The sequence below is a fragment of the Budorcas taxicolor genome, chromosome 9 (assembly GCF_023091745.1).
Source record: "Budorcas taxicolor isolate Tak-1 chromosome 9, Takin1.1, whole genome shotgun sequence".
Taxonomy (NCBI): Eukaryota; Metazoa; Chordata; class Mammalia; order Artiodactyla; family Bovidae; genus Budorcas; species Budorcas taxicolor.
In genome coordinates this window covers 23,391,354-23,418,539 of record NC_068918.1, presented here as the reverse complement: position 1 = coordinate 23,418,539, position 27,186 = coordinate 23,391,354, and the positions used below count along the sequence as shown (strand labels likewise).

General features: G+C 38.2%; 1 protein-coding gene across 1 annotated transcript in view; it reads right to left on the bottom strand.

The window, feature by feature from the left end:
• Window positions 1–27,186, bottom strand: part of MAN1A1 (mannosidase alpha class 1A member 1) — a 169,497-nt gene that overhangs the window by 50,828 nt on the left and 91,483 nt on the right. The window contains exon 5 of the mRNA XM_052645819.1: window positions 21,340–21,434. Coding sequence (XP_052501779.1) covers window positions 21,340–21,434 — 95 coding nt within the window. The remainder of the gene's footprint in view (window positions 1–21,339; window positions 21,435–27,186) is intronic.

Here is a 27,186-nt window from a genome sequence, read left to right as displayed (position 1 = left end):
AAGTTAAATACGAAAGAAGGAAAATATAGAGATCCTAAACTATCAGCTCCTGTCAGTGCGCATGATTTGGTCCTAGGTTTTATGGCTTTCAAGACAAGGAGAGCAATAAATCTAACTCAGCTAAGCTCAAGCCCCATTATGTAGCTCATCCTGCTTAAAATCTTCCACGGCTTCCCACTGACATCAAGAGAAACATGAAACTCCCAAGAGGAGCCTGCTGTTGCTCCTTTCCAGATGTTGCTCTGGGTTCCAGGCAGCCTTGCCTTTGTTCTGCATCTCAGCCTTACCCTGCTCCTTTCTGACATGGAGATTCTCCATCATGGGCCCCACTACCTGGATGGTCCACTCTTTCCTCTTCCCCTAGATTTCATCTACACATCCCCTCGATCTCACCTTGAAAATCACTTCTTCAGGATAACTGTCTCTGATCTCCCTGAAATTTAATTGTGTTTGTGACTAATTAATGCTTGTTGGTCCCATAGACTGTAAATTTTGTTAAGAGTCACCAGGAATGTGTTTGTGTTTACCAATCCATCACTCGCACCGAGCCCAGGATCTATAATGAAGAGGATGGTCACTTGATGATTGCTGAGTAAGTGAGCAGGTTCTTTAACTCACCGCAATGGAAGCACAGGTCTAGTTCCCAGACCACTTTCCTGGAGCAGGTTCTCTGCACCAGGGCTGCCCTGGTTTAATATGACTATAGTGACTATGACAAATATATAACTGGACCTCAGATAATAAGCACAAGGATATTTCTTGGACCACATGGTCCTTCTGCTGATTCTACAATTCTGTGCTTGCTCAGCACCAGCCTGCTTGCTTTCTTGTCTTGCCAAAGCATTACTGAACTTATTTCACCTGATCATGAACCCTTGAAACAGCCTATCGAAATGCTCATGAAAAGTAGAGTCTTACTGGATAAAGAAATAAGATGGTATTTTTGAGTCTTAATTTTTCATACGAAAGGCAAAGGCAAGAGAAATGTTGTGCTGAACCACACAGTCTGGGCACTGGGACAGTGATTAACAGTGACTATTGCCACACTGCACTGTGATATTCCACTTTGATCATTTCAGATGCACTGGGCCAAAGATTCATGCCTATACATATTCTTAACAGAACTTACTGTCTACCTCATCTTCTAATTAAAAATGCTTTCCCACTAAAAAATTATGAAGAATATTTTTGCAAGGTGGTCTCTCTACTTTTTTCCACATATTTTATTATTTTCTTAGAAACTGGACTACAATTGCTTTTGCTTTACAATGTTGTGTTAGTTTGTGTTGTACAACATCATGAATCAGGCATATGTATACACATATCCCCTCTCTTTTGAGCTTTTAAAATCAGCCTAACTGAACCAAACATCTTCCATCCCATTCTTCTTATATCCGTGAAGTATGCAGATATAATTTAAATCCTTCCTATGAGTCCTGTTTTCTGATCATGCCAGAATAAGAGAATCTAAATATTATTTAGATAAATCACTGAACTTGGTATACCAGTTTTTAAGGTGTAGATGGTGGGATGGCCTCAATCTCTTCTCTAGCTATGTAAAACAGGAAAAAAAGTCCACAGTGCAACACCATTTTGTAAAAAGCTGCCTACACTATTTTTCACTACATAATTAATGTCATATTTACACAATAGAGGTTGACCAAAAAGACACTTTTGGTAATTATACCTCTATGCACCATTTTTTGTTTTACGGGAGGAAAATGATCATATTACTTCTTAGTTCACTCAGGAGCCTTCATCTCTACGCATTCAGCACACAGGCAGAACTATTAGAAATCTCACAACTAAGTGGTATAGCTTGTATTTGTAGAAAGAAACAAAATGTTAGGAGAACAAAGAAAAGAATGTGATTAAACTTGTCCAGGGTGGGGAAGGGACAAGGTAGAAAGGAACCAAAAAAAAAAAAAAAGAATCTTCCCCAGAACAAGTAATGTAACTGGCTCTTTAAAAACTGCAGACAGATGATCCATCAATCCCACTCCTGGGCACATACCTAGGCAAAAGTATAATTCAAAAAGATACATGCACCTCTCTGCTTATGACAGCACTGTTTACAATAGCCAAGACTTGGAAACAACCTAAATGTCCATCAACAGACGACTGAACAAAGAAGACACAGTATACATATAAACGGGGTACTACTCAGCCATAAAAAGAATGAAATAATGCCATCTGCAGCAACATGGATGGACCTAGGGATTATTATACTAAGTGAAGTAAGTCAGAAAGAGGAACATAAATTCTGTATGACAGCATTTATATGTGGAATATAAAATACAACACAAATAAACATTTCTATTGAATAGAAACAGACTTACAGACATAAAGAATAGATGTGTGGTTGCCAAGGGGCAGGAAAAGTGGGAGGAAGGACGGATTGGGAGTTTTGAGATTAGCAGATGCAAGCTAGTATATGTAGAATGGATAAACAACAGGATCCTACTGTATAACACAAGGAACCATATTCAGTATTCTGTGATAGAAGTCACAATGGAAAAGAATAAGGAAAATACACATATGTATAACTGAGTCACTTTGTTGTTCAGCAGAAATTAACACAATATTGCTAATCAACAATATTTCAGTAAAATTTTTTAAATGGCAGAGTTTTGTTGAGGGTAAGAGGGCCCTTTCGGGCAAAGGGGAAATATACATAAACATGGGGGTCTGAAAGCACAATACCTATTTGAAGAAAAGCTCTACAGCTCTTGAAATTAAAAGATGCTTGCTCCTTGGAAGAAAGTTATGACAAACCTCGACAGCATATTATAAAGCAGATACATTACTTTGCCGACAAAGGTCTGTATACTCAAAGCTATGGTTTTTCTAGTAGTCATGTATGGATGTGAGAGTTGAACCATAAAGAAAGCTGAACACCAAGGAATTGATGCTTTTGAACTGTGGTATTGGAGAAGGCTCTTGAGAGTCCCTTGGACAGCAAGAAGATCCAACCAGTCAATCCTAAAGGAAATCAGTCCTGAATATTCATTGGAAAGACTGATGCTGAAGCTGCAGCTCCAATACTTTGGCCACCTGATGAGAAGAACTGATTCACTGGGAAAGATCCTGATGGTGGGAAAGACTGAAGGAAGGAGGAAAAGGGGATGGCAGAGGATGAGATGGTTGCACGGCATCACTGACTTGATGGACATGAGTTTGAGCAAGCTCTAGGAGTTGGTGATGGACAGGGAAGACTAGTGTGCTGCAGTGCATGGGGTCGCAAAGAGTCAGACTGAGTGACTGAACTGAACTGAACTGAACGGTTCTTGGGAAGCTGTTAAAGATTCTTGAGTAAGGGGAGAAGTGTGGAGAGCAGACGGATAACAGTTTGGGAAGATTACTCTAGCTATGATAGATAACATGCATGTACTCTAATTGGAGGGAAGAGAAACTGGCAGCCAGGAGAGTATTTCCAAACCTATTGCTCCAGACCAGAACTGAATTGACCGAGGGTTGGTGAGAGTGGGCAGGGGGGCGGGGACGAAATAAGAATGGGAAAGGAACCTGGCTGTGAGAGGGGTCAGAAATATTACAGAAATAGAGTACATAGGATCTGATGACAGATTAACCATCAGAATAAGTATTTCAAGATGTCCTCGGGATGAACTGAGGTTACTGGTATAACAAAAGGTCAGTCTGGAAGGGACACTGGTGTAGGGAAATACTGCAGATGACTTTCAACATTTAAGTCTAGGAGCTATCTGGCACTCAGCAGGATATAGGGATTACATTCTGTAGGGAGGACTGGGCTAGAGATGTGGATCAAAGGATGGCTACTGCCATAAATCTAGGGCTTAACAATAGAATATCCAGATGCTTCTATCTAGAGAAGGCTCACAGGCAAGTATCATAACATCTCAACGGAGTGGGGAGGATGAGGTGTAATTAAGCAGGTGGTGTGAAAGATGAAGAGGAAAAGACTGATGCCTTGAAGAGTCAATGTAAGAGAGGATGCAAAGACCTCCTTCACTGCACGGAGGGCCTGGACACTGTACTAAGAGAGGCAGGGAGAGGCTCAGCCACAGAAAAATGCTTCTACCCTTTCTACACCCCTAAGACATTCAATGAATGCAGTTCCAAATTCTGATTATTTTGACATTATCACAAAGAGGAGGAGGACATACAGGAGAAGAGTAACTAAGATGGTAGAAGAGAAAAAGTGTATTTGTAACAAAAAGGGTTGAAAAGAATTCAGGTTCTACATAAGACTTAAAAATATATTCCTGTAATTTATCAAAGTATGTCTTTCAGTTGATTCTACTTGCAACATAATTTCTTTTCTTTGGGAAAAAAAGAATACAGATTCTTTACTCTAAAAGAGGAGTAAGGAAAGATTTACATAATCCTAGCTCTTTCATCCAGGTAAGAAAGATGCTATGCATATAATTTTCCATTTTAACTCTTTAGAAAAGAGATTATATTTATTTACATTTACTTTTATCTTTAAGTAGTGAGAGTGAGTTTAACAAAAGATATAGTTCTAATAGTAGGGTACTGGCGGAATTTCATTCTGGGAGGTATGTGGAATTCTCTCGGACCCAATGAATACACTTTCAATGGCCAGGAAGTGCTCAATGATCAATACAGCACAAACAGACGAACACGGTGATGGCCTGTAATGGCAGTAAAATATCAGGACAGCTTTCTATTCCCTGTCTTTCTGAAAGCGTGACATATTTTTTTCCTGAAAAAAAAATTTCTTTTTATTCCAACTGTTAACTATTTCAAAAAGAAATCTGAATTACATGATTGGATATTTATGTCTGTGCCAGACTAGATTAAATCACATTAGTGAAAAATTTAAAACATACATCTGTTTGGGACTCCTCTGTAGACTACAGAAAATTGCAGAAGCATAAGGCATTAATATTAGCTTGTCTGGTGGCCTGTAGCTTATACGCTCATAATTTTTCTTGCTTCCCATCTCCTCCCCTTTACATCTTTTCCTTTAGGATCAACATAATAATAAATGAATTTTGTAGCCCCTTTAGTTTGAAAAGAGACCCTAGGCTTTACTGTCTTTGGAAAAACTTGAAAAAGCAAATGTACTATTCTTAATAGATCTATAAATTCCAATTTTAAAAATTTCTTTAAAAAATATAAACATGAAATCATTTCTCCTTATAATCCTCAGAAACTCACATGAGTGAAATCTATAATTTGAAGTCCTTTGACTCTTGTAAAAATTTTGGATGCTAGCACTATATATGTTTTTCATTTAAAAATACCTCTCTGTCAGTACAGACTTACACCTTCAGCCATTTTGTTGCATAGCTAATCAATATTAAAGATTAATGTCTTTAAGCACTTTCTGACCTATTTCATCTTAAAACCAATAACTCACCTAAGAAAAGCTCCTGATCTAATTAACAACTTTTTCAGGCACACTTCCACGGTTGGCCCACTTTAAAGTGGAGAAAATTAATACCACGAGATTATAGAGCCTTATAATATTTAGATCCAGTTAAAGCAATTTAGAACTTCTCTTGAAGCCAATTTTAAAAATATTCTCAAGAGTAATCTAAACAGGATCAAAGTCCACTTAATACATTAAGACAATATGCCCATTATAAACTGCCAAATGATAAGACATTGGTCCAGGCTTGATAAAGGCAAATGACATTTAGATATTTACTGTTTATGGCAGCGGCCTTTGAAGCAGAATGCAAAACTCTTAATTAGAGTGCAGGAAGAAACTATCAAAGCTGCTGTTTCTAAATTTTTTATCTAAAAGAAAAAAGCTTTATTAAATTAAATATTCAGATATACACTATTCCCCTCCCTTGGTGCATATGTAAAAGGTTTCATATAAAAGATATTCAGAGGTTTCCATAGAGACTCCAAAATGAGGAGAGGTCGGCAGTGGGTCCTTTGCTTGTTCTACGGCTTTCAGGGACTGTGGATGTAGTGGGATTTATGAGCACAGAATGACACTGATGCAGTTCATTTTAAAATTCAAGATCTCTACACAGTAGAAAAATGATAATATCATAACAGTTTGTAAAAGGATGGAAAGCGACCACACAAATATTCCGCACTAAACAAGAGATTTTTTTTGATTGTCTTGAGGCAAAGTATTTAATTAAGAGTCGACATTTCACAAAAGAAATGTGTCCCTATTTGCTGATGTTTTCTAGTATAAGTAGCTGTTTGCAGTTTGCTACCTACCAGATAATTAAAAAACAGAAAGAAAGAAAATGGAAGAGAAGAAATAGAAAACATGCTTAACCCATCATTTGAAGATAAAAGTAACATTTGACGTGAATTAAAAAAAATCTGAATTTGAAAGAAAGTTTTTCTAAGAAAAGATCATCTTGAAATTGGAAATTTATGAAAATGTGTGACTGTGACTCACCTTTAAAATTCATAGAAAATATAGCAAATTTATACAAATTGATCAAAATTTGTGTCAAACTTGAGAATGGAATTTGCTATCCTGCTTTAGAATCTTCCAAAGGAAGAGTTCCAGAGGTTTTTCTTATTTTCTATTAGTTTGCAAGAAGAGATAACAAGAAATACTGAAATTTTCCAGCAGAGTTACAAGAATATTCTTTGCATAATTAAAGAATAGGATTTAAAACAAGCATCATGTTTTTAGATCAGCCAATACCACACTTCTCTCATCAACACAACTTTAAATCTTTTCCATCTGGACAAAATTAAAACGAAGTTGAAATAAACACAGAACAAGAACTTTGAATCACTTACTGTATCACAAGCATTAAATTGAATTAAAAAAATCATATGACTCACTAAAAATAACTAAAAATTTATTTCCTCATCTGTATCTTTTTACAATTTTATTTTTTGGAGTGTTTTAAAGTGATCATGACATTAATATGCTGCTACTTGCAAATAAAATTTATAAGTAAAAATACATGCTCTGGGGTAAGCGCTCAAAAATATATTACTGATAAGAGAGCAGAAAAGCTTAAAAACCATGGACTTATGGTACTGACATAATTGTGCAGTACAAAATTACATGTAAATAAATGGCTAAAAGTGATATATTTATGTATCATTCACATTAATTTTTCTCATTAAGGAACCATAATTTTTATACCTCATGTTGAATGAAACTGCCACAATTTTAGCCCTAATTTTAGCCCTAATTTTATAGTATCCCATAACTTAAAAATAACCTTTCTTCAGCTGGGCAGTTCCACTGTGTACTTCCCTTTGTGGTCCCTGCTGCTGCTGCTGCTGCTGCTAAAGTCGCTTCAGTCGTGTCCGACTCTGTGCGACCCCTTAGACGGCAGCCCATCAGGCTCCCTGTCCCTGGGATTCTCCAGGCAAGAACACTGGAGTGGGTTGCCATTTCCTTCTCCAATGCATGAAAGTGAAAAGTGAAAGTGAAGTTGCTCAGTCATGCCGGACTCTTAGCGACCCCATGGACTGCAGCCTACTAGGCTCCTCTGTCCTTGGGATTTTCCAGGCAAGATTACTGGAGTGGGGTGCTATTGCCTTCTCCGCTTTGTGGTCCTAGATGATGACAATTATTATGAAGCCTTATTAATATTTCCCTTGTTTGAGGAATGGCAGAAAGTGAAGAGGAACTAGAAAGCCTCTTGATGAAAGTGAAAGAGGAGAGTGAAAAAGTTGGCTTAAAGCTCAACATTCAGAAAACGAAGATCATGGCATCACTTCATGGGAAATAGATGGGGAAACAGTGTCAGACTTTATTCTTTTGGGCTCCAAAATCACTGCAGATGGTGATTGCAGCCATCAAATTAAAAGATGCTTACTCCTTGGAAGGAAAGTTATGACCAACCTAGATAGCATATTAAAAAGCAGAGACACTACTTTGCCAACAAAGGTCCGTCTAGTCAAGGCTATGGTTTTTCCAGTGGTCATGTATGGATGTGAGAGTTGGACTATGAAGAAAGCTGAGCGCTGAAGAATTGATGTTTTTGAACTGTTGGAGAGTGTTGGAGAAGACTCTTGAGAGTCCCTTGGACTGCAAGGAGATCCAACCAGTCCATTCTAAAGAAGATTAGTCCTGGGTGTTCATTGGAAGGACTGATGCTAAAGCTGAAACTCCAATCCTTTGGCCACCTCATGGGAAGAGTTGACTCATTGGAAAAGACTCTGATGCTGGGAGGGATTGGGGACAGGAGGAGAAGGGGACGACAGAGGATGAGATGGCTGGATGGCATCACTGACTTGATGGACATGGGTTTGAGTAAACTCCAGGAGCTGGTGATGGACAGGGAGGCCTGGCGTGCTGCAATTCATGGGGTTGCAAAGAGTCGGACATGACTGAGCATCTGAACTGAATTGATGAATTTTAAGGGATTCCCAGCGGACACTAGTAGTAAAGAACCTGCTTGCCAGTTTAGGAGATATAAGAGACGTGGGCTAGATCCCTGGGTCAGCAAGATCTCCTGGAGCAGGGTGTGGCAACCCATTCCAGTATTCTTGCCTGGGAAACCCCATGGACAGAGGAGCCTGGAAGGCTACAGTCCACGGGGTTACACAGAGTCAGACATGACTAAAGCAACTTAGCACACACGCATGCATGGGTTCTGTGGGGAGAAGTCTCACCCAGGGAGTGGATGAGCTGCCTGGGAACCATCTTCCCAATCAGAACTCCAGATGTGCTTTGACACTGGGCTTCCCCCTGCTGATTAAGTCTGCATGTTGGTCAAAACCCAATCTGGTGATGCATCCTCTATCCTCTGTTAGATCCCTGGGTTGGGAAGATCCCCTGGAGAAGGGAAAAGGCTGCCCACTCCAGTATTCTGGCCTGGAGAATTCCATGGACTCTATAGTCCATGGGGTCGCAAAGAGTCAGACATGACCTAGCAACTACACACACACAGATATACATATTATACTCACACACATAAAAAGACATACACTCGTTTACTTGAAAATCCATTCTTCTCTCCTAACTTAAACACAAGTGACATGGACAGCTACCATAAAGATGTCAGGGTTCTGAAATTCCATAATGATCCCCTCTTTTGTATCTAAAAGACCCCCGACTTCTCAAAAGTCTAAGGGCCTGTCATAAACATTATCCTTGTAAAATTGATACTATTTATTAACTGCATTTAAGAAATGAGAAAGCCAAGGCTGAGAGAAAGAAGAGATGTGATCCCATTATTTTGTAATAAAAATATACTCAGTAAAGACAGCATCTTAAACATATAGTTTGATGTATTTTTGAGAAATAAATCACACTGTTAATGTAGCAGAATTGGGACTTAGGTTCCTATTCCTTCTGCTGCCATTTTCTCACACACAATCAGCCAAGTTCTAGAAACGCAGTGTCAGATACTAAAAAATTATGGCACATATGTAATTCATAATTTATTTATTTTCAGAGTCCATTTGCAGAGTGCTAGCCAAAAAAAATCACCACTCTGACAGCAATTTGGGACAGAGACAGTGGGACAGGACATTCCCTAGCTCTCTAAGGAGAGAGAGTACCAACCCCAGGGTCTAGGCACAGAAAATAGAAGTGAGAGAACACAAGAATGTGTAATAGGTTTGTCCAAAGCATATAGAAGATTATTTATAAAATCATATGCTTTAACGGTTTGGCAAGTAGATTCACTGACCTTTGAAATAAATGCAATCATATTTTAAAAGAAAGAAACACAAAAAATCCAAGCTCTTTGTACAGTGTACTCACACACAGCTATATGAATGATACCCACCTTAAAATAGCTTATGTAACTTTTATTGTACTTCCAGGGGGATGGAATAGATTTATGCTTAAATTTTTGGAAAAACTGCTCACTGATAAAGCCATTATAGTAATTGCACTGGGTCTGTTTATTAATTTGTCACAATTAAGTCAATAAGAGCTTTACTAATGTCCTATTACTTGATTAGTTTTGAAAGTGATTATCTTAAGAACTAGACTTAATTGGAAGCCTCTCAATTTACAAGGTACATTAAACTCTCAGTAGCATCTTAAGATTATTCAACATATGCAGGTCAATTACCAGTAATCACTGTTTTGTACAAATGTTCCATAAAAACTATAGCATGACATGACAAAGAGGGAGAGTGAGATTTAATTAATAATGCCAGACTCCAATTGACATTTCCAGGATAAAAGGGCAACATGAGCATTCATATAAAGTCTTCCTGAAACTGGGTCTGTTACTAAAAATCAAATAATGGAAAGCTAGCAACTCTACACCTTACGGATGAAGATAATTTGTCATGATTGCTAAATCACCAAATTGCACTGCCTCTACTCATGCCCAGATGCATATTAATTTCTAGATTAGTAAATTACAATTAATTCTTACTATTGCTCCATCACTTTTCCATTTAATAAAAGAGACTTCAATTAATTATTGTTCATCCCCGTTTTCAGAACAGATCAACTACAGCTATTACTGCATAAGCAAGAAATCTGGAGTGGTTAATGTATCCACCAAGATTGTGAGTTCTTTAAAAATTATTGGCTGTAGCATAAATATTTTATATTGATCTTCCAATTTTGACTCAAAGATTCAATGTGGTCAGTTGAATATCTACAGTGACTAACAATTGTAAGGTCTAAGAAAGTACCTTGAGACCTAGGCTGATTTTCAAATACCTATTCAAACAATTTCATAACTTTTAAATTAAACTTTATTAGATATTTGAAAGGTCTGCCCCACACTAACAACATGAGCCTGGTCTTGAGATTCATCACAAGAAAATTGATTGCTGCTTCATTAAAAACCTGGGATTGTAACTCCTTGAGAAAACTATTCCACTGCTGACTTGTAAAGGCACCCTATGAATTATGTGTTCTGACTTGTTCCTAATCTAAGTTCTGTACACAGAATACATTTCAAATTGCCAAAGCTGATTTGCCACCAATTGTGTGAACACAGTGAACAAAGCTGAATCTGCAAAACACTAGTTCTGTGCATTTGAAAATCTTGAGATGAAAGGCGCTTTGAGTTTGTTGCATTCAAATAACTATAATTGCCCTTAAACAAAAATTTCCTGGTGCGTTAACCACTTAAATGGTGGGGATGCTATGGGGAAAGTCATGGTCATATTTAACCATCCAATTCCATGGATTTTGTACCAGTAATCTATCTGCCTAAAATAGAAGAGTGAGGAAGGTCTCTTAACAGACTTCCTACACACCACAAGTCATTTTTTTAAGGGTTTTAAGCAATCCTCGTAGGATAGATTGTCTCTAAATTGCCTACACATCACCTCTGATACATTTCTGGACTTTACGCATTTGCTGTAATTGAGCTTTAGAGGCAGGACATTATGAAAATAGACAAAAAATATTTTTTCAATATCTGATCCATGCGTGCGTGCATGCGAAGTCACTTCTGCTATGTCCAACTCTTTGCAACTGTATGGACTCATAGCCCGCCAGCCTCCTCTGTCCATGGAATTCTCGGGCAAGAATATCAGAATGGGTTGCCATGTCCTTCTCCAGGGTATCTTCCCAACCGACCCAGGGGCTGAACCTGTGTCTCTTACCGTGGTTGGGTAAAATAGCCAGTTTATTCCATTCACAGGTCATTTTTCTGTTCCTGTCCTACCAGAAGCACACAGAGGCAGTCTATAGCAAATGCGGATTCATGGAGAAAGAGGGTGGGTGATGTGGAGAGCTTAGGAGGACTGTTAGCGCCTATGTTTAGAGACAGATTACACCTGCTTCTTCCTCCAGGGAACAAAAGACACTGAAAACCCCATTTACCTCGGCATTAACTTCAATTATGACCAGAGGAATGGGATAAAAGGGAACAGTCTGCCTTCCTTTAGGCTCTTCAAATTCCGTCTGCCTCACAATGAATGTGTGACTAAGAAACAGCAAAGCATCTTTTGCTCAGGATTGCTTGTCCCTTAAGTCCCAATAAAAGAGGCTATACACAAAGTGCATTAAAATTAAGTGCTGCCACCCTTATTGTCCACTTGCAATAAATAAATGCCTTGAGCTTGGTCAAGCCACTGAGTACCTGGCATGGACTTAGTGATCTGAAGCTTGCTGAGAGGATTAAATGATTCAGAAAAAGCCTAGACTCCCTCTTCCTCTGGTGGAAGGATAACCTTAGCCTCTTTTCATGGGTGTGGAATGTCCTCAGGTACAAGAACTGGTTGCCAGCTGCTGTTAATAAAGTTGCTTTGGCTTGAAGCAACAAGAAGGTTCTTCTTTTTACAGTTACCCTGAGTTCCTTAATTAAAAATGCCTTTCTTTCCTCCTTCTATGCTAAAATGGCCCAAATCTTGCTTTCTAGTCTTACAGGATTAAAAAATATATATTGCAAGGGGACAAAGGCGATAAACTCTTTTTTGGTAATTAATGTTTGGAATTAGCTGTTTTCCAGAAGAAGCAACAAACTGCTTGGGGATAAGTGAAAATACTGGGCAATTATTAACAAGAGTTAATTAATCATAGAATTCCCCGCCCCTGCCCTCCCGGCCCAATCCCTCACTTTCACCCTATGGAAATTTGGAATTGGCTGCCCCTCTGAGCAGCTCTGAGATTTAAGAATCTAAACAGCTTGGATGTCTCAGTCAATTCTTCTATTACAGTGGTTCTCAAAGTGTGGTCCCCGACCAGAAGCATCAGTCAACCTCTGCATCAGCTGAGACCTGGTTGTTGTTCAGTTGCCAAGTTGTGGCAACCCCATGGATTGCAGCACGCCATGCTTCCCTGTCCCCGCACCACCTCCTGGAGTCTGCCCAAGTTCATGTCCACTGCATCAGTGATGCCAATGTAAATTATCATACCTGACCAAAAACCTGCCCAATCAGAAACTCTGTGGGTGAGGCCCAGCAACAAGAGTTTTAACAAGCCTTCTAAGCAATTCTTGAGGCTTCCCAGGTGGCTCAGTGGTAAAGAATCTCCCTGTGAATGCAGGAGATGCAGGAGATGTGGGTTTGTTTCCTGGGTCAGGAAAATCCCCTGGAGGAGGAAATGGCAACCCATTCCAGCACTCTTGCCTGGAGAATCCCATGGATAGAGGAGCCTGGTGTGCTACAGTCTACAGGACTGCAAAGAACTGGATAAGACTGAACATGTATGCATGCTAAGCAATTCACACAGACTCTAAATGTTGAGAATCATTGCTCTATTACAGCTGGGTGTTTTCAAATCAATTGTCTGTTTATTTCAATAGTTAAATTGGCCATCAATGGGGAAGGAAAGGTTTCCAAAGGTAACTGAAAACAGAAATGAATCTATACTTAGGATAAAAATATTAGACTTCCAGCAGTGATTCTCAAACCTAGATTAATAATGGAATGGCTGAAGAGCCTAAAAAATGCCAGGATCTTACTCTAAGCCAACTGAAACAGAATGGAGGGTAGAGAGGTAGTGATGATATTTAAAAAAGGCACAGGTTAGTCTATAGCACAGGGAAGGCTGAGAATCACTGAGAGAACATAACTACAGTAGTCAGACCCTTACTAGGACAGCCTAAGAACTAGAAAATAGGGCTATGTGGATGTTTCTAGCAGAAATATATGTACATTCTCATAGACTCATGTCATATTAATTAAGCACTAACTGGCATGTGGGACGTGGGAAAATAACATTACATTTTATTGGCTCACATGCTTCTTAAACCCCATAGGTTGAACAGTTCCTCTTTCCAGAAGAGAAAATTCACCAATAAATATAATTTGAGAGCGGTATCTGGGTTTTGACCCTATAGACTGATTCTAAAATAATTTTCAAAATAATATATGTTGGAGCATAAAGCCCCCACAATCCTACATAGACTATGGGGACACATTCTCTCCACACTTCTAGCTGGTTCTACTAATACCAATTCCATTTCTGACCTAGAAAATGGGACTCGAGTTTGAGAATGGATTAGAAGCACTGAATGACTTAAAAACAGAAGATTATCATAAAAAGGCATCAAAACCAAGTCAGTTTTAGTTATGTATTATTTTATTGCTCTATACACACATTATTTTATAATGAACATTTAAAACAAGGCCACAAATTAATAATTTCAATTTATATTTATTTCACAGCACTCTGCAATGACTAATCTTTTACATATTAATTCACTAGATTTTCACAAAAAATGCCTTATGAGGTCATCAGGACAGATGCTATTATTGTGGCTATTTTAGTTTTACTTATGAGAAGAGAAACTCAAATAAATGAATTATCCAAGGCCAACCTGGTGCAAAGAAATGACTCATTTGAAAAGACCCTGATGCTGGGAAAGATTGAAGGCAGGAGGAGAAGGGGACCATAGAGGATGAGATGGTTGGATGGCATCACTGACTTGATGGACATGAGTTTGAATAAGCTCCTGGAGTTGGTGATGGACAGGGAGGCTTGGTGTGCTCCAGTCCATGGGGTTGCAAAGAGTCAGACACGACTGAGCAACTGAATTGAACTGAACTGAGCTGAAGAGCTATACTGACAATCTTAACAAGTAGCAACTTTAACTTTGATATTTTGATGTCTGATATTAGTAACGTCATGCATGTAAGTTTCAAACCTCAAAATATGGTTATTTTTATTTCCAGAAGAGTTCAGTTCAGTCGCTCAGTCGTGTCTGATTCCTTGTGACTCCATGAACTGCAGCATGCCAGGCCTCCCTGTCCATCACCAACTACTGGAGTTCACCCAAACCCATGTCCATTGAGTCGGTGATGCCATCCAACCATCTCATCCTCTGTTGTCCCCTTCTCCTCCTGTCCCCAATCCCTCCCAGCATCAGGGCCTGTTCCAATGAGTCAACTCTTCACATAAGGTGGCCAAAGTATTGGAGTTTCAGCTTCAGCATCAGTCCTTCCAATGAACACCCAGAGCTGATCTCCTTTAGGATGGACTGGTTGGATCTCCTTGCAGTCCAGGGGACTCTCAAGAGTCTTCTCCAACACCACAGTTCAAAAGCAGAAGAGTATAAATGGCCAAATGAATTAAAACAGATAAAAGAGGGAAACCCAATAAAATATCCAATCAGAAAAAATAAAAACCTAGTTTAGCATAAATACCTGGAAAGACTAACTTCTTTTTTACTTTTCTAGAGTTGGTAGAACTTATTTTCGAATTCTTAACAGATCCATAAAACATATAAAAGATAAGCTATAAGATATAGCTCTAATTTTATACTTAGGCTATATAACTGCTACAAAACATGTTTAGGATAACTAAGTACTATTTTGCTTCTTAGAATATTAGCAAATCATTAAATAAGTTTGATCTCCTCAGGGCAGAAGATTTGTTTCTTGATATTTTTAAATTTTTTTTAATGATGTTAAACTATAGAATTGTATTCTGCTTCATTTTAAAACAATATACCTATTTCAAATCGAAAACCAGATACTTTAAAAAATGGTTAGCAAATTTAAAATGTAGATGTTTATATATTAATGTCAGGTAAAAATGCAGGGAGATATATGGAAAATACTTTTTAAAATATTTAACCTGATTAGTCTGTCTTTCATAGTTTGTGTCTATTAAAACTAATTATGATTTAATATTCAAGCATTTTATACCACCAAAGTATTAAGAAACCCCAAATGGGGGTTTATTACCCTACACAAACTACCTACTTCATAAAGGATAATGTTTCACTATTAGAAAACATTAAGCTATGTACTATTCTTAATTAAGCCCCTAGTTCTGTTAAAGTAAAGCAATTTGCAATTTAATTATTATAATACAAGCTAAAATGTAACTAATGACATAGTATACATTTGTGTTGGATAATTAGAGTAGTCAGTAAATAAAGCTTTACAAAGCAGGAAATAAAAACAGGTGAGGGAGTTGTGGCTCATTCATGGCCTTGCTTGGGCTTCCCTGGTGGCTCAGACAGTGAAGAATATGCCTGCTATGCAGGAGACCTGGGTTCAATCCCTGGATGGGGAAGCTCCCCTGGAGAAGGGAATGGCAATCCATTCCAGTATTCTTGCCTGGAAAATCTCATGGACAGAGGAGCCTGGCAGGCTACAGTCCCTGGGGTCACAAAGAGCTGGACACGACTGAGTGACTAACACATGTGGCCTCGCTTACTAATGAGAATTGGAGTAGAGATCAGTCACTCGTCCATCTCATCAGAACTGATTCAAATGAATTCTTTTTAACGGCTGAGTAATACTCCATTGTGTATATGTACCACAGCTTTCTTATCCATTCATCTGCTGATGGACATCTAGGTTGTTTCCATGTCCTGGCTATTATAAACAGTGCTGCGATGAACATTGGGGTACATGTGTCTCTTTCAATTCTGGTTTCCTCGGTGTGTATGCCCAGCAGTGGGATTGCTGGGTCATAAGGGAGTTCTATTTGCAATTTTTTAAGGAATCTCCACACTGTTCTCCATAGTGGCTGTACTAGTTTGCATTCCCACCAACAGTGTAGGAGGGTTCCCTTTTCTCCACACCCTCTCCAGCATTTATTGCTTGCAGATTTTTGGATCGCAGCCATTCTGACTGGTGTGAAGTGGTACCTCATTGTGGTTTTGATTTGCATTTCTCTGATAATGAGTGATGTTGAGCATCTTTTCATGTGTTTGTTAGCCATCCGTATGTCTTCTTTGGAGATGTGTCTATTTAGTTCTTTGGCCCATTTTTTGATTGGGTCATTTATTTTTCTGGAATTGAGCTGCATAAGTTGCTTGTATATTTTTGAGATTAGTTGTTTGTCAGTTGCTTCATTTGCTATTATTTTCTCCCATTCAGAAGGCTGTCTTTTCACCTTGCTGATATTTTCCTTTGTTGTGCAGAAGCTTTTAATTTTAATTAGATCCCATTTGTTTATTTTTGCTTTTATTTCCAGAATTCTGGGGGGTCGAAACTGGAGCCGATTATACAGAGTGAAGTAAGCCAGAAAGAAAAACACCAATACAGTATACTAACACATATATACGGAATTTAGAAAGATGGCAATGACGACCCTGGATGCAAGACAGGAAAAAGACGCAGCTGTCTATAACGGACTTTTGGACTCAGAGGGAGAGGGAGAGGGTGGGATGATATGGGAGAATGGCATTCTATCATGTATACTATCATGTAAGAATTGAATCGCTAGTCTATGTCTGACGCAGGATACAGCATGCTTGGGGCTGGTGCATGGGGATGACCCACAGAGATGTTATGGGGAGGGAGGTGGGAGGGGGGTTCATGTTTGGGAACACATGTAAGAATTAAAGATTTTAAAATTAAAAAAAAAAAATAATAATAATAAAAAATAAAAAAAAAAAAAAAAAAAAAAAAAAGAGATCAGTCACTCGCCAGCACGTTTCCCTGATGTGGGCAATAAAAGCGCATGCTGTAGACTGACCTGCTAACCGAATATAACCACCAGGTAAGTGTCTGTTCAGGAAAATCCACAAAGAGAAACAACTGATGGAACAGGATAAACGAAAACTAACTCACAGGAAAGACAGAATAATCACTAGGAACACCCAGACTATATGCTCTGTGATATAAATGAGTAACGGGAATATTAACCATACTTTTTAAAATTAAGAACACTCTTTAGAAAACTTCAAACTACTACATTTATCCTATTTAGGCTTAAATTATAACTAGAAATATGGAAATGGTGAAACATTTGACTTTACAAACCACAGAAGTGATTTTTCTTCTTTAGGTTGGAAAAAAAAAAATGCATAGAGCCTCTTACTAGTAGTACTAACAAGATCAGACATCAAATTTTGACATTTTCACAGTAGCGAAATTGAGTTCTACCAAAATCTAATCTGTGAAAAAGGCAATGTTTTCCTTTTACCAGAGGTGTTACATAATGTACGCATTCTCATTCTACTATTGTACTGGTGAAGCAAGCATGTTATTCTAATCAAGTACTCTGTGTAACACCCAGGTGTTTGTTCAATCAAATTACCACTTACTATCAATTCATAGTTTCAATTAACTTACAACTTCATATAGCAACTCTTGAATTAGGAATTTATTATAGATGTAGCAGAAGAGATAATTTAAAACTTTTTTTTTGTGAACAGATTTTTTGGGACAGACTTTCTAATGTAGGATATGCGTAAATTATTTAGATTCTCTGGTATTCTCAGTTTGCAGAAATACTGAAATCTAATTCGGTTTATTGGTGTTTTGGCTCCAAATACATAAACCTCCCCAATTCAAAATACTGCTTGCCTTAAGTTCAAACTGGTAAAACCTAAATACTAGAGGAATGTGAACAGATAATACCAGTAAGTTGACATTTCTGTTAACCTATAGGTTCTGGCAAAGAGTAGCCTCCATAACTATTTTCAAAACTGAGATGGAAGAGCAGAATTATGTTACAGACAGCATATTGTGCCCCTCCCATCATAATTATTGCCAAGAGTTTCAAAGCCAGTCAATAGTGAATAAGGAGCTATTCTAAACAGCATTCTTGAACACTTTATTTCCTCTTGAGCGTCCTTCCATTGATACTCCCTAAGTTTAAGAAGGTAATTAAGAAAATATTATTTTGCCAGATATATTTTTCCCCACCTCTTTTGAAACTTCACTGGTGACAGGCTTCAAAAAACTAGAAAATAAGCCCCAAACCTGCTGTCCTTTGTCCTCTGGCCCATACTGTGAAAATACAGTGATTCAGAGAAAACAGCAGATATGCACTGGGTGACATCAGTAACACATCCTGAAATGTAATTATTGCAGATAAATATCAAATGCTGTTTTTGTTCCATAGAGAGAAAATTCTTCAAGACGATAAATGAAGCTGATTGGGCAAAGGGTAGGATGAATTTCAGTGGGTTGGTATTACTATTAATTTTGCCAAGACTTACTGTGTAAATTTGGGTAAGTCACTGCTATTTAGTAAATGAGATTGAGAGTGGATAAAATAATAAAAAATTCATACAGGTTGCCAGGAAGAAGTTAAGAATGTTCCTGTCAGTTGTAAAATGGTTACCTAATTTCCTCTAGTTCAACATGAAAACATCATAGATTACATAAATGAAATGGCACATTATTTCTGAATCAAAATAATTTTCCTGTAATACTTAAAAATCAAACATAAGTTCTAAAGTACAATACTGTAAAATAATGTACAATACTGTAAATTTGAAATAAGTTCTGATAAAAAAAGGTAAAGCCCCAGTTAATGAATTTTCAGGAGATATAAAGATAACAAAGGATTCAGTACTGAATAGTTTTTAGAAATATTCCTTTATGCATTGAAAAATATCTCCACTATACACAAAAGATAGATTTAACTAAGGAAAAAAATCCTCTTGGCTGTAAAAAGAAATACTAAGTTAAATATGTTTTAAAATAATCTAATTTCTTATAAGTATTTCAAGAGAGGCTAGAACTAATTAAATGATATCAGCACCTTATAATAATTGACTTAACTTTTGCAAAGATGTAGGCCCACACCTCAATTAGTTTTAAGAGCCTTTATCTAATTCCATTATCTTCCACAAAGCAATAAGAACTACCCTTATGGCATCCTGGGCTTCCCGACATCTCAGTGGGTAAAGAACCTCCCTGCAACGCAGGAGACACAAGAGATGCAGGTTCAATCCCTGGGTCAGGAAGAGGCCCTGGAGAAGGAAACGGCAACCCACTCCAGTATTCTTGCCTAGGAAATTCCACGGACAGAGGAGCCTGGTGGGATACAGTCCATGGAGTCGCAGAGTCAGATACAACTGGAGCGACTTAGTATCCATGTACATACTTAGAACCAGGTCTCTTGGTAACCAGTTAAGTTAGTGGGTTATTATGCCCATATCATTCCTCTCAGAGGGTGCGGAAAATATGTGTTAAATGTGCACAAAGTTTTCATAACTAGATCTTATTTTCAAGTATCAGAGAAGTTTCTAGGTCTGAATCCTATCTGTGTACTATCTGAATACAAAGTCTGAGGATATGGACAGTATTATAGGTGATCTACATGAGCCAAATAAAAAGCTCACAGATCTCTAATACCATGCTGCTCAAGCCAAGCATATATACCCACTTCCACCTTAGGACACTGGAACATGTGCCATGATCCCCAGGCTAACAGAGAAAGCCGGAGGAACCCAAAGGGAAGAATGAATCCTGAGATACCACATTATGCAACAGAAAGTAACTTCAACTTAACATGGCCCAGGGGCGTGAACTCTGCCCGTCTCATCACCGCGACACCTTTGCCTCTGCCCCAGACACATGCACTTACACATAGAGACACACACACATACATAAAATTATAGACAGGTACAGGGTGATTTCAAGGTACAGATATAACATACAGACAGAGCATGACATTTAACTGATACATTAGCCAATTAATTTCATGATTTTCCATGATTAATTTTAGGAAGGAATGTCACTAAAATAAATAATTAAGGAAAAATGTGCATTAATCTTGCCAAGTCGCCCTGTGCATCCTCTTGGCTTTCCTAACATAAGAAAGCCATTTAACTTTTGCCTGTGAATCCATGCATCTGAGTATTCTGGTTCTACCATTTACACACGGCACGGTGTTAGGCAAATAACTGTCTCTGTGACTCAAGTTCCTGATTAGTGAAATGGAGATAACAGTAGTACTGACCTTATTGGGTTGCTGTGAGGATTAAATGTGGTAAAGTGTCTACACAAAACTTCATACTTTATGATGACCAAACAGCTGTCATTATTATCATCACAAAGAGACACATGCAATTAATTACTTATGGGGAAGAAGGAGTTAGAAGGGAGCTTAAGATAAAACTATTAACAAAATGCTCAGGCTATCATGAAAATTCAAACTATTAATACTTCCTGTGAGAATATGAGAAATTCAGTTTAGCCCAAGTTTTTCTTGGGGCCACATTCCTATGAACTTGGCATGCCAGGGTTCTCCACGCACATGGGATGCGGAGGATGGATTGATCTGGGTCAGTGGAGCAGTTCCCTTCCCTCCTTACAACTGTGGGTGAGCAGCCTCAGACGCATCCAGTCTCAGTTACACTTAGCTCGTCGCGTGGTCGTTCCACTTGTATGTGCTGATCTACACCTTGTATTATGCTGACTGATCTACACGTTATATCTTACCAATGCCTCTGACCAGCAGCTTAACTGATGGAAGTGATCTAGGAACTGGCTTCTTTTGAGAGTGAAATGCTTTGATGATAAAGGGATGTTTTTGGAATTTATGGAGAGACAGTATCATTGATACAATGTCACCATGAAACAGTGAAAACCTTGAATCATGTCTCATGTGGATGACTTTCTTGAGGTCATTTGATCCCATGATGGGAACCCATGGAACACTGAAAAACACTAATAACTTCCAACACAAGGACGTATGCCAAGACTTGCCATGGTATCAGTCACCAACACCATTCAAGTAAATATCCGTCTGATGTATGTTTGTTAGACCACAATCTTGACTATTTCAACTTAAAACATGTTGTTGAAAATGAAGAGTTTTACCTTTTTATATTCAGCAGTGCCCAAGGTATTCCAGAGGGTGTCTGAAATGCAGGTAGCAATTTTACCCCAAGTTCCACTGCTTTCTTTCGAAATATCTGAAAAGTTAAACAGTTAAGTAAGCTACTGTTGTAAGAAAAACAAAATGTGCTATTCTACTTCCCCGCATTGAGTATATTTCTACTTAACATTAAAAAAAAAATGTTTTTGAACTTAATGAATTACCCAGGAAAGTAAGAATGGTCCAGGGGCCACTGTGCTGTGGAGTATTTATTACCAATGGTGGTTGCACATTAGACTCATGTGAGGAGATCTGAATAATACTGATGTCTTGGTAGTACTCTTGATATTCTAATTTCTATGGCTTGGGGGCTCCCAGATCAGAACTTTTTAAAGCACCACCTGTGACGTCAAGTGATTCCAATGTGCATACCCAGGGGAGAACCATCAGAAGTTCTGGTCCTGTTCTGGTTTCACTTATTTACTAGGGCACAGAGAAGGGAGAAGTTGTAAAAAGATATATTATCCTACAAATAATCTTAAGTCCTCTTAGCCCTCTGCAGTTTTAACTTCCTCTTATGGTTAAGTGCAGGTGACACGGAAAATACAAAGTTAAAATAGATACAAATTCTGCCCAGAATTTAGTAAAGAAGGCAATGTATGAACAGATATCTGACACACAGACCCTGACATAAAGTCGTCTAAGAGTTCCGATGAGTTCAGCAAGGCTGCATGCCATTTAGATGAGGACTGTATGCAGCATGTAATGGGGGGTTCATAATTCTAGAGACAGGCTGAGAAGGAGAGGGAGCATTGTGAAGGCATCAGTATTAAGCACTGATGCAGGCAAGTGGGGGGCCTGCAGAAGAAATGGACCAGGTCAGCTTCCCTGTCCAGAGCCAAGAGGGAATACTGGTAAATGAGGTCTGGTATGCACAGCATGGGCCCAAATCACAAAGGGTCATAAATATAAGGCTAAGAATCTTATTCCATTAAAATGGAAAAATATTGAAAGTTTAGAGCAGCCAGTTCACTTCATCAGAACTGTGCTTTAGGAAGATTAATTAAACGACAGCCAGTCACAGTTTTAGGTCCAAAGAAAAGCACCGAGTTAATTTATTCAGTGAAGGAAGGACTGCTACAGCGTTCCCTGCTCAAGCTGTGGCCGCTAGCAGATGCCCTGTCCCTTCTCCCTGCCACTCTGTATGACTGCGTGCGGTGGGCTGGGAACTTACTATTTCCTTCTGTCTCTTCGTCAAACAAGAGAGATGTGAGAAAAGCTGCAGGAACCCTGAAAAGCATGGAGGATGAGCCAAGTCCTCTTCCAGACTGGGAAGGGGTTCGTTAAAGCCATGGTCAAGGAAGCGTTTTGTGGCTTCTCCAGAGGCAAGGGTTACAGTCCTTGGAACTCCTGCTGCAAGACCTAAGCCCCCCACAGAGAAGTCTAGGCACTGGGGCTTCCGGACGGAGAAGAATCCAGTGATATCAATATTGATGCTGCTTCTGAAACCCTACTCTTTTGGAAACTAACTCCTACTCTGTAATGGAAGTTGAGAAAATAATGAGTTTTAATGTAAGAATTTGGCTGACAGTCAATTTAGGTAAACTAGCATTCTTGGAATACAAATGAGGACAAAGACATTTGTAGTATATAAGGCACTAAAGAAATAGAGATATCATTTTCCCCATAAAATATTGTAACTCTTTGAAGTGGACAATTTCCTGTTTCAACAGCTGACAGTGAATGGGAGAGGAAGAGAAAGAAAATAAGCCAAAAGGTATATTCTTTATTTCCAGTCTCTTAGTCTAGAGAATTCCAAGTTCTCTTCTGCTGTAAGGAATTATCCAATCACTGCCCAGCCATCTGCCAACTTTCTAGTTTCCACCCAACTTTTAAAACTGTTAATTAATTAACTCCTTTACAAGAAACTTACATAAGACTGGAAGTCAGACTTGTAATTAAAACACCATCACGGATATTATAGCCATATGGCTTGGGAGTTAAGGGCTCGGGCTTTGAAAACACGATGCCTGTGCTGGAATCTCAGTTGTACTTCTTCAAATGGGGTAATCTTGGGCACACTGCTTAATCTACCTATGCCTAAACTTCTCCATCTATAAAATGGGGATAGCCATGTCCAAGGCCAGCTTCCCTAGTTCCATCACTGACACTACTGTTTGGCCAGTCCCTGGGGCATGAGAGAGCACACATTCTGACTTTCATCACCTTTCGGTTATTAAACATCAACATCGAAGTTCCCAGAAACATCTCATTTATGGCTCATTTCCTTTCCGTGATGTGAACACAGTCCATATTTTCATCCCCAGGCACAATGAAGGGGCATGGCAGCAAAGAAGGTCTTCCTACCTAGGTCCCCATTCTCTAGGATTTCCCTTCCTATCGCCATTAGCCTCTATCTATTTTACCATGTTTTTCTTTTTACCATGTGATTTTCTTATTCAAGAAACCATCATGATTCCCTCTGTTGTGTAAAACGTCAAGTCAAAAACTAATGTACTGGCTAATCTACTGACCTCTATGAATCCGACCATCTATTATCTTCCGTTTTTACAAAGGCCATCCTGGCTCCAGCTTGAGTCTTCAGGGTCTCAAGTACTCATTCAAGTTCAGTCTACCTTAGTATCTTTAAAAAAAATTTTTTTTTCCTTCAGATCTAGTGAGATATAATTGACATACAACGTTGTGTAAGTTTAAGATGTAACACATGATTATTTGATACATGTAGATATTGTGAGATGATTACCATAATGAGGTCAGTTACCACTCTCATCCTCTTGCATAACTATCTTCCATATGCATGTATCAAGCCAGCTTAATATATTTATTTACACGGTTTTCTCATCCTAAAACATGCAGTGCTGCCTCCAGTTGGCTAATCCAAACTCACCCAGTTCTCCAGGCCAAGATATTTATTAACACCTTCAGTGAACTTCTACTTGACAATTGGCATCAGCCAGTGCAGCATTTGATTACAGAAGGCAAGATCCAGATCTCTGTTTTCCTGTGTTACTCTCTTATATCCTCAAGTACTTTTCTTCTTCAAAAGCAGAGAAAAAAATCTCCGTTTCTCCTTCACTACCTATTGTACATATCCAACTCAAATTTGCTCACTTTGTATTAAAGTTATTGATATCACCACAGTATTCCTATGAGTAGTAGGTGGGAAGATATTTATAATCTTAGTTAACATACAGGAAGGAAACAGCAACCTCCCCATCCCAAGGTTTTTGCCTTTGCTGTTTTCTCTGGCAGCAATGCCCGTTTCCTAGCTCTTTGCATACCTGTTTCATCCTTAACTTCAGGAAACTGCTTGAAAGTCCTCTTTTAAGAGAAGTCTTTCTTAAAAACCCCAAATAAAGCTGGCCATTCTCATCATTTATCATATCACCTTATTTTGATCCCACTATCACACTCTAATTGTCTTATTTGCTTGCTGATTGGTTGACTGACAACCCCACTAGATGTAAATGTCATGAGGGCAGGACTTCTGTCTTGTTCCTCCTTGCTGTACGTATACACCTAGTATCCAGCAAAGTGGCTGGTCCTCAATGAATGTTCATTTAATTAAGGAAAGAATCAATCAAATATTAAATATATCTGGAGCACTCTAATGAGAAACCACTAATATTATAGTGTCTGCAAAGTGTCTGTCCTATTCCATGAATTTCTATCATCTTCAATGTCTACAAGTAATTATATCAAGTACTCTGCAGTCTCTATGTTGGGCACAATTACAAAATAGTTTTTGGATGAAAACATTAATTAACCTATTGATACTTTAAATGAAATCATATGTGAGCCTAAATTAATTCCAATTCTTAACATTTGATTTGTTACCTCCTCTTGAGACATGAAGAGAGGTTAGTTACTTGGAGGAGGAATCCAGATTCTCAAAGAGAATATCTTTCCACCCAAAATGGTGACTAATAAAATTCCAATTTAGCTTACAAAGTTAACACTGTTAAAAGAATGAAGGAGCAATGTCACAAATCATCCTGAAGGGCAGTTAAGTTTTAACTACCACGTCTTAGTTAATGTGCTCAAGAGTAAACGACCACAGAAAGCACACAATGGTACTTCAGTGCCTCTTCCCAGGCGGCAGGCACGATGGAGGGTGCGCTGGACCCAGGCCCGCACTAGGTCCCAGGATGGGTTTTACTATGGCTCAGTAGCAGGCCTGGGCCTGCCACTTAACCATTTTGATCTCAGTTTCCCGAAATAGGAAAGCGGGGTTGGTAACTTCTAGTTTGGACTTATTCCTGAAAAAATTAGCATCAGAAGTCACAAAGCTAGTATTAAAATGAGACTGGCAAAAAAGCAAAACTATCATAATTTTTTTATAAAGATAGAAAGTATTAATGTGCCACCCAATTCTTAGTCAATCTTGGTTTGTTGGTACTTACATTGGGTAGGGTGGATTTTATAAAGTTAAGAGGGAAAGATGAAAAATGACAGGTAATAAAATGTAATCTGTGCTGATAATAGAAGACATACTCTTAAAAGAAAAAAAAGACCATTAAAACTAAATATGGCCTTGGGTAACTTGCAGCAATCAGCTTGAAACGGGCAGATATCTAATGACCCAAAAGGAATCTTCAAAAAGATTCTGCATTATAGAGACTCTGATTACATTCACATCAAAAAAATTCAAAACTAATAAAATTTACTAGAAGGGTGGTAAAATATTATGAAATAGCTTCTGAAATAATCTTTCAAGCATGTAACTAAAAAATAGATTTAAATAAAAACATTTATGGTCTAAAGTTAAGAATTTCAAAATAACTACATCCAAATTGTATATTTTCATTATACTTAAATACCATCATCACCGTCTTATTGCTAGAAAACTTCAGATTTTAGAATCTATCAAATAAAAACATTTATCTTTTTACTTTACCCTTACAGATAGGATTAGACAGGCTGTAAACAAGATGTATGGCTTTCTTTGCCTTTCTAGTTTGCAGATCCCTGAAGAACCGCACAAGAATATTTACACACCAGAGCAAAGAATAAGGAAAGAAGAAATGAATAACAACAGACGGCTCTAGAAAGAACCAGTTTCAGTTCAGACATGCTTCGATTTGAAATGTACAATTAATATAAAAGCCTTTCTTTAAAAGCTCCTGCTGCAAACTTCACTGTTAAAAGATCAAACACTAATTCCCCATTAGTACAAGCAGAGTTTACCTATTACTCATTTCTGCTACATAAAGCTTTCAGCACAAGATGCCATTGATCTCATAAATATCTTTGGCTTAAAATAACTGAAATAACCCACATATCATTAGCTGAGTTGACTAACACATATAATATGGGCCAAATTTAATCACTCAACCAATAAGCTACTGTATTGAGCTACTCTGGCTTTTGAATTTAGACTGGAACATGGAAAGGTTTAAATATTTGAATAAAGATATAAAAATAGTTAATCCAGGAGAAATTTAGAGCTGAGAGGGACATCAAAGGTCATCTAGTTACATAATCTTGGCTTACAGATGTGGAAACTGAGGTTCAGAGAGGCCCCATTCCCCTAATTAAATGTTCCAAAGTGGGATGGGTTGGTTAGAACTACAGGCAAGTGAATGCCAGTTTCATGCCATCCCAGGTACATGTAATTCTTCTGATCTGGGGGGATCGCCCCTGTGAGTCCCTTATGTATCAGTGTGTACACATCTTTCATTGCCTCTTTCTAATCTTTGCATTATCTCTACAATTAAGCCAAACACTAAACTGAAGTTTTTCTAAATTATTTCTTGTATTTGTCAAACTGTACTTTGAACTTCATTGTTAAAATTTATAAATTTAATTAGATTAAAATTGTTATCAAC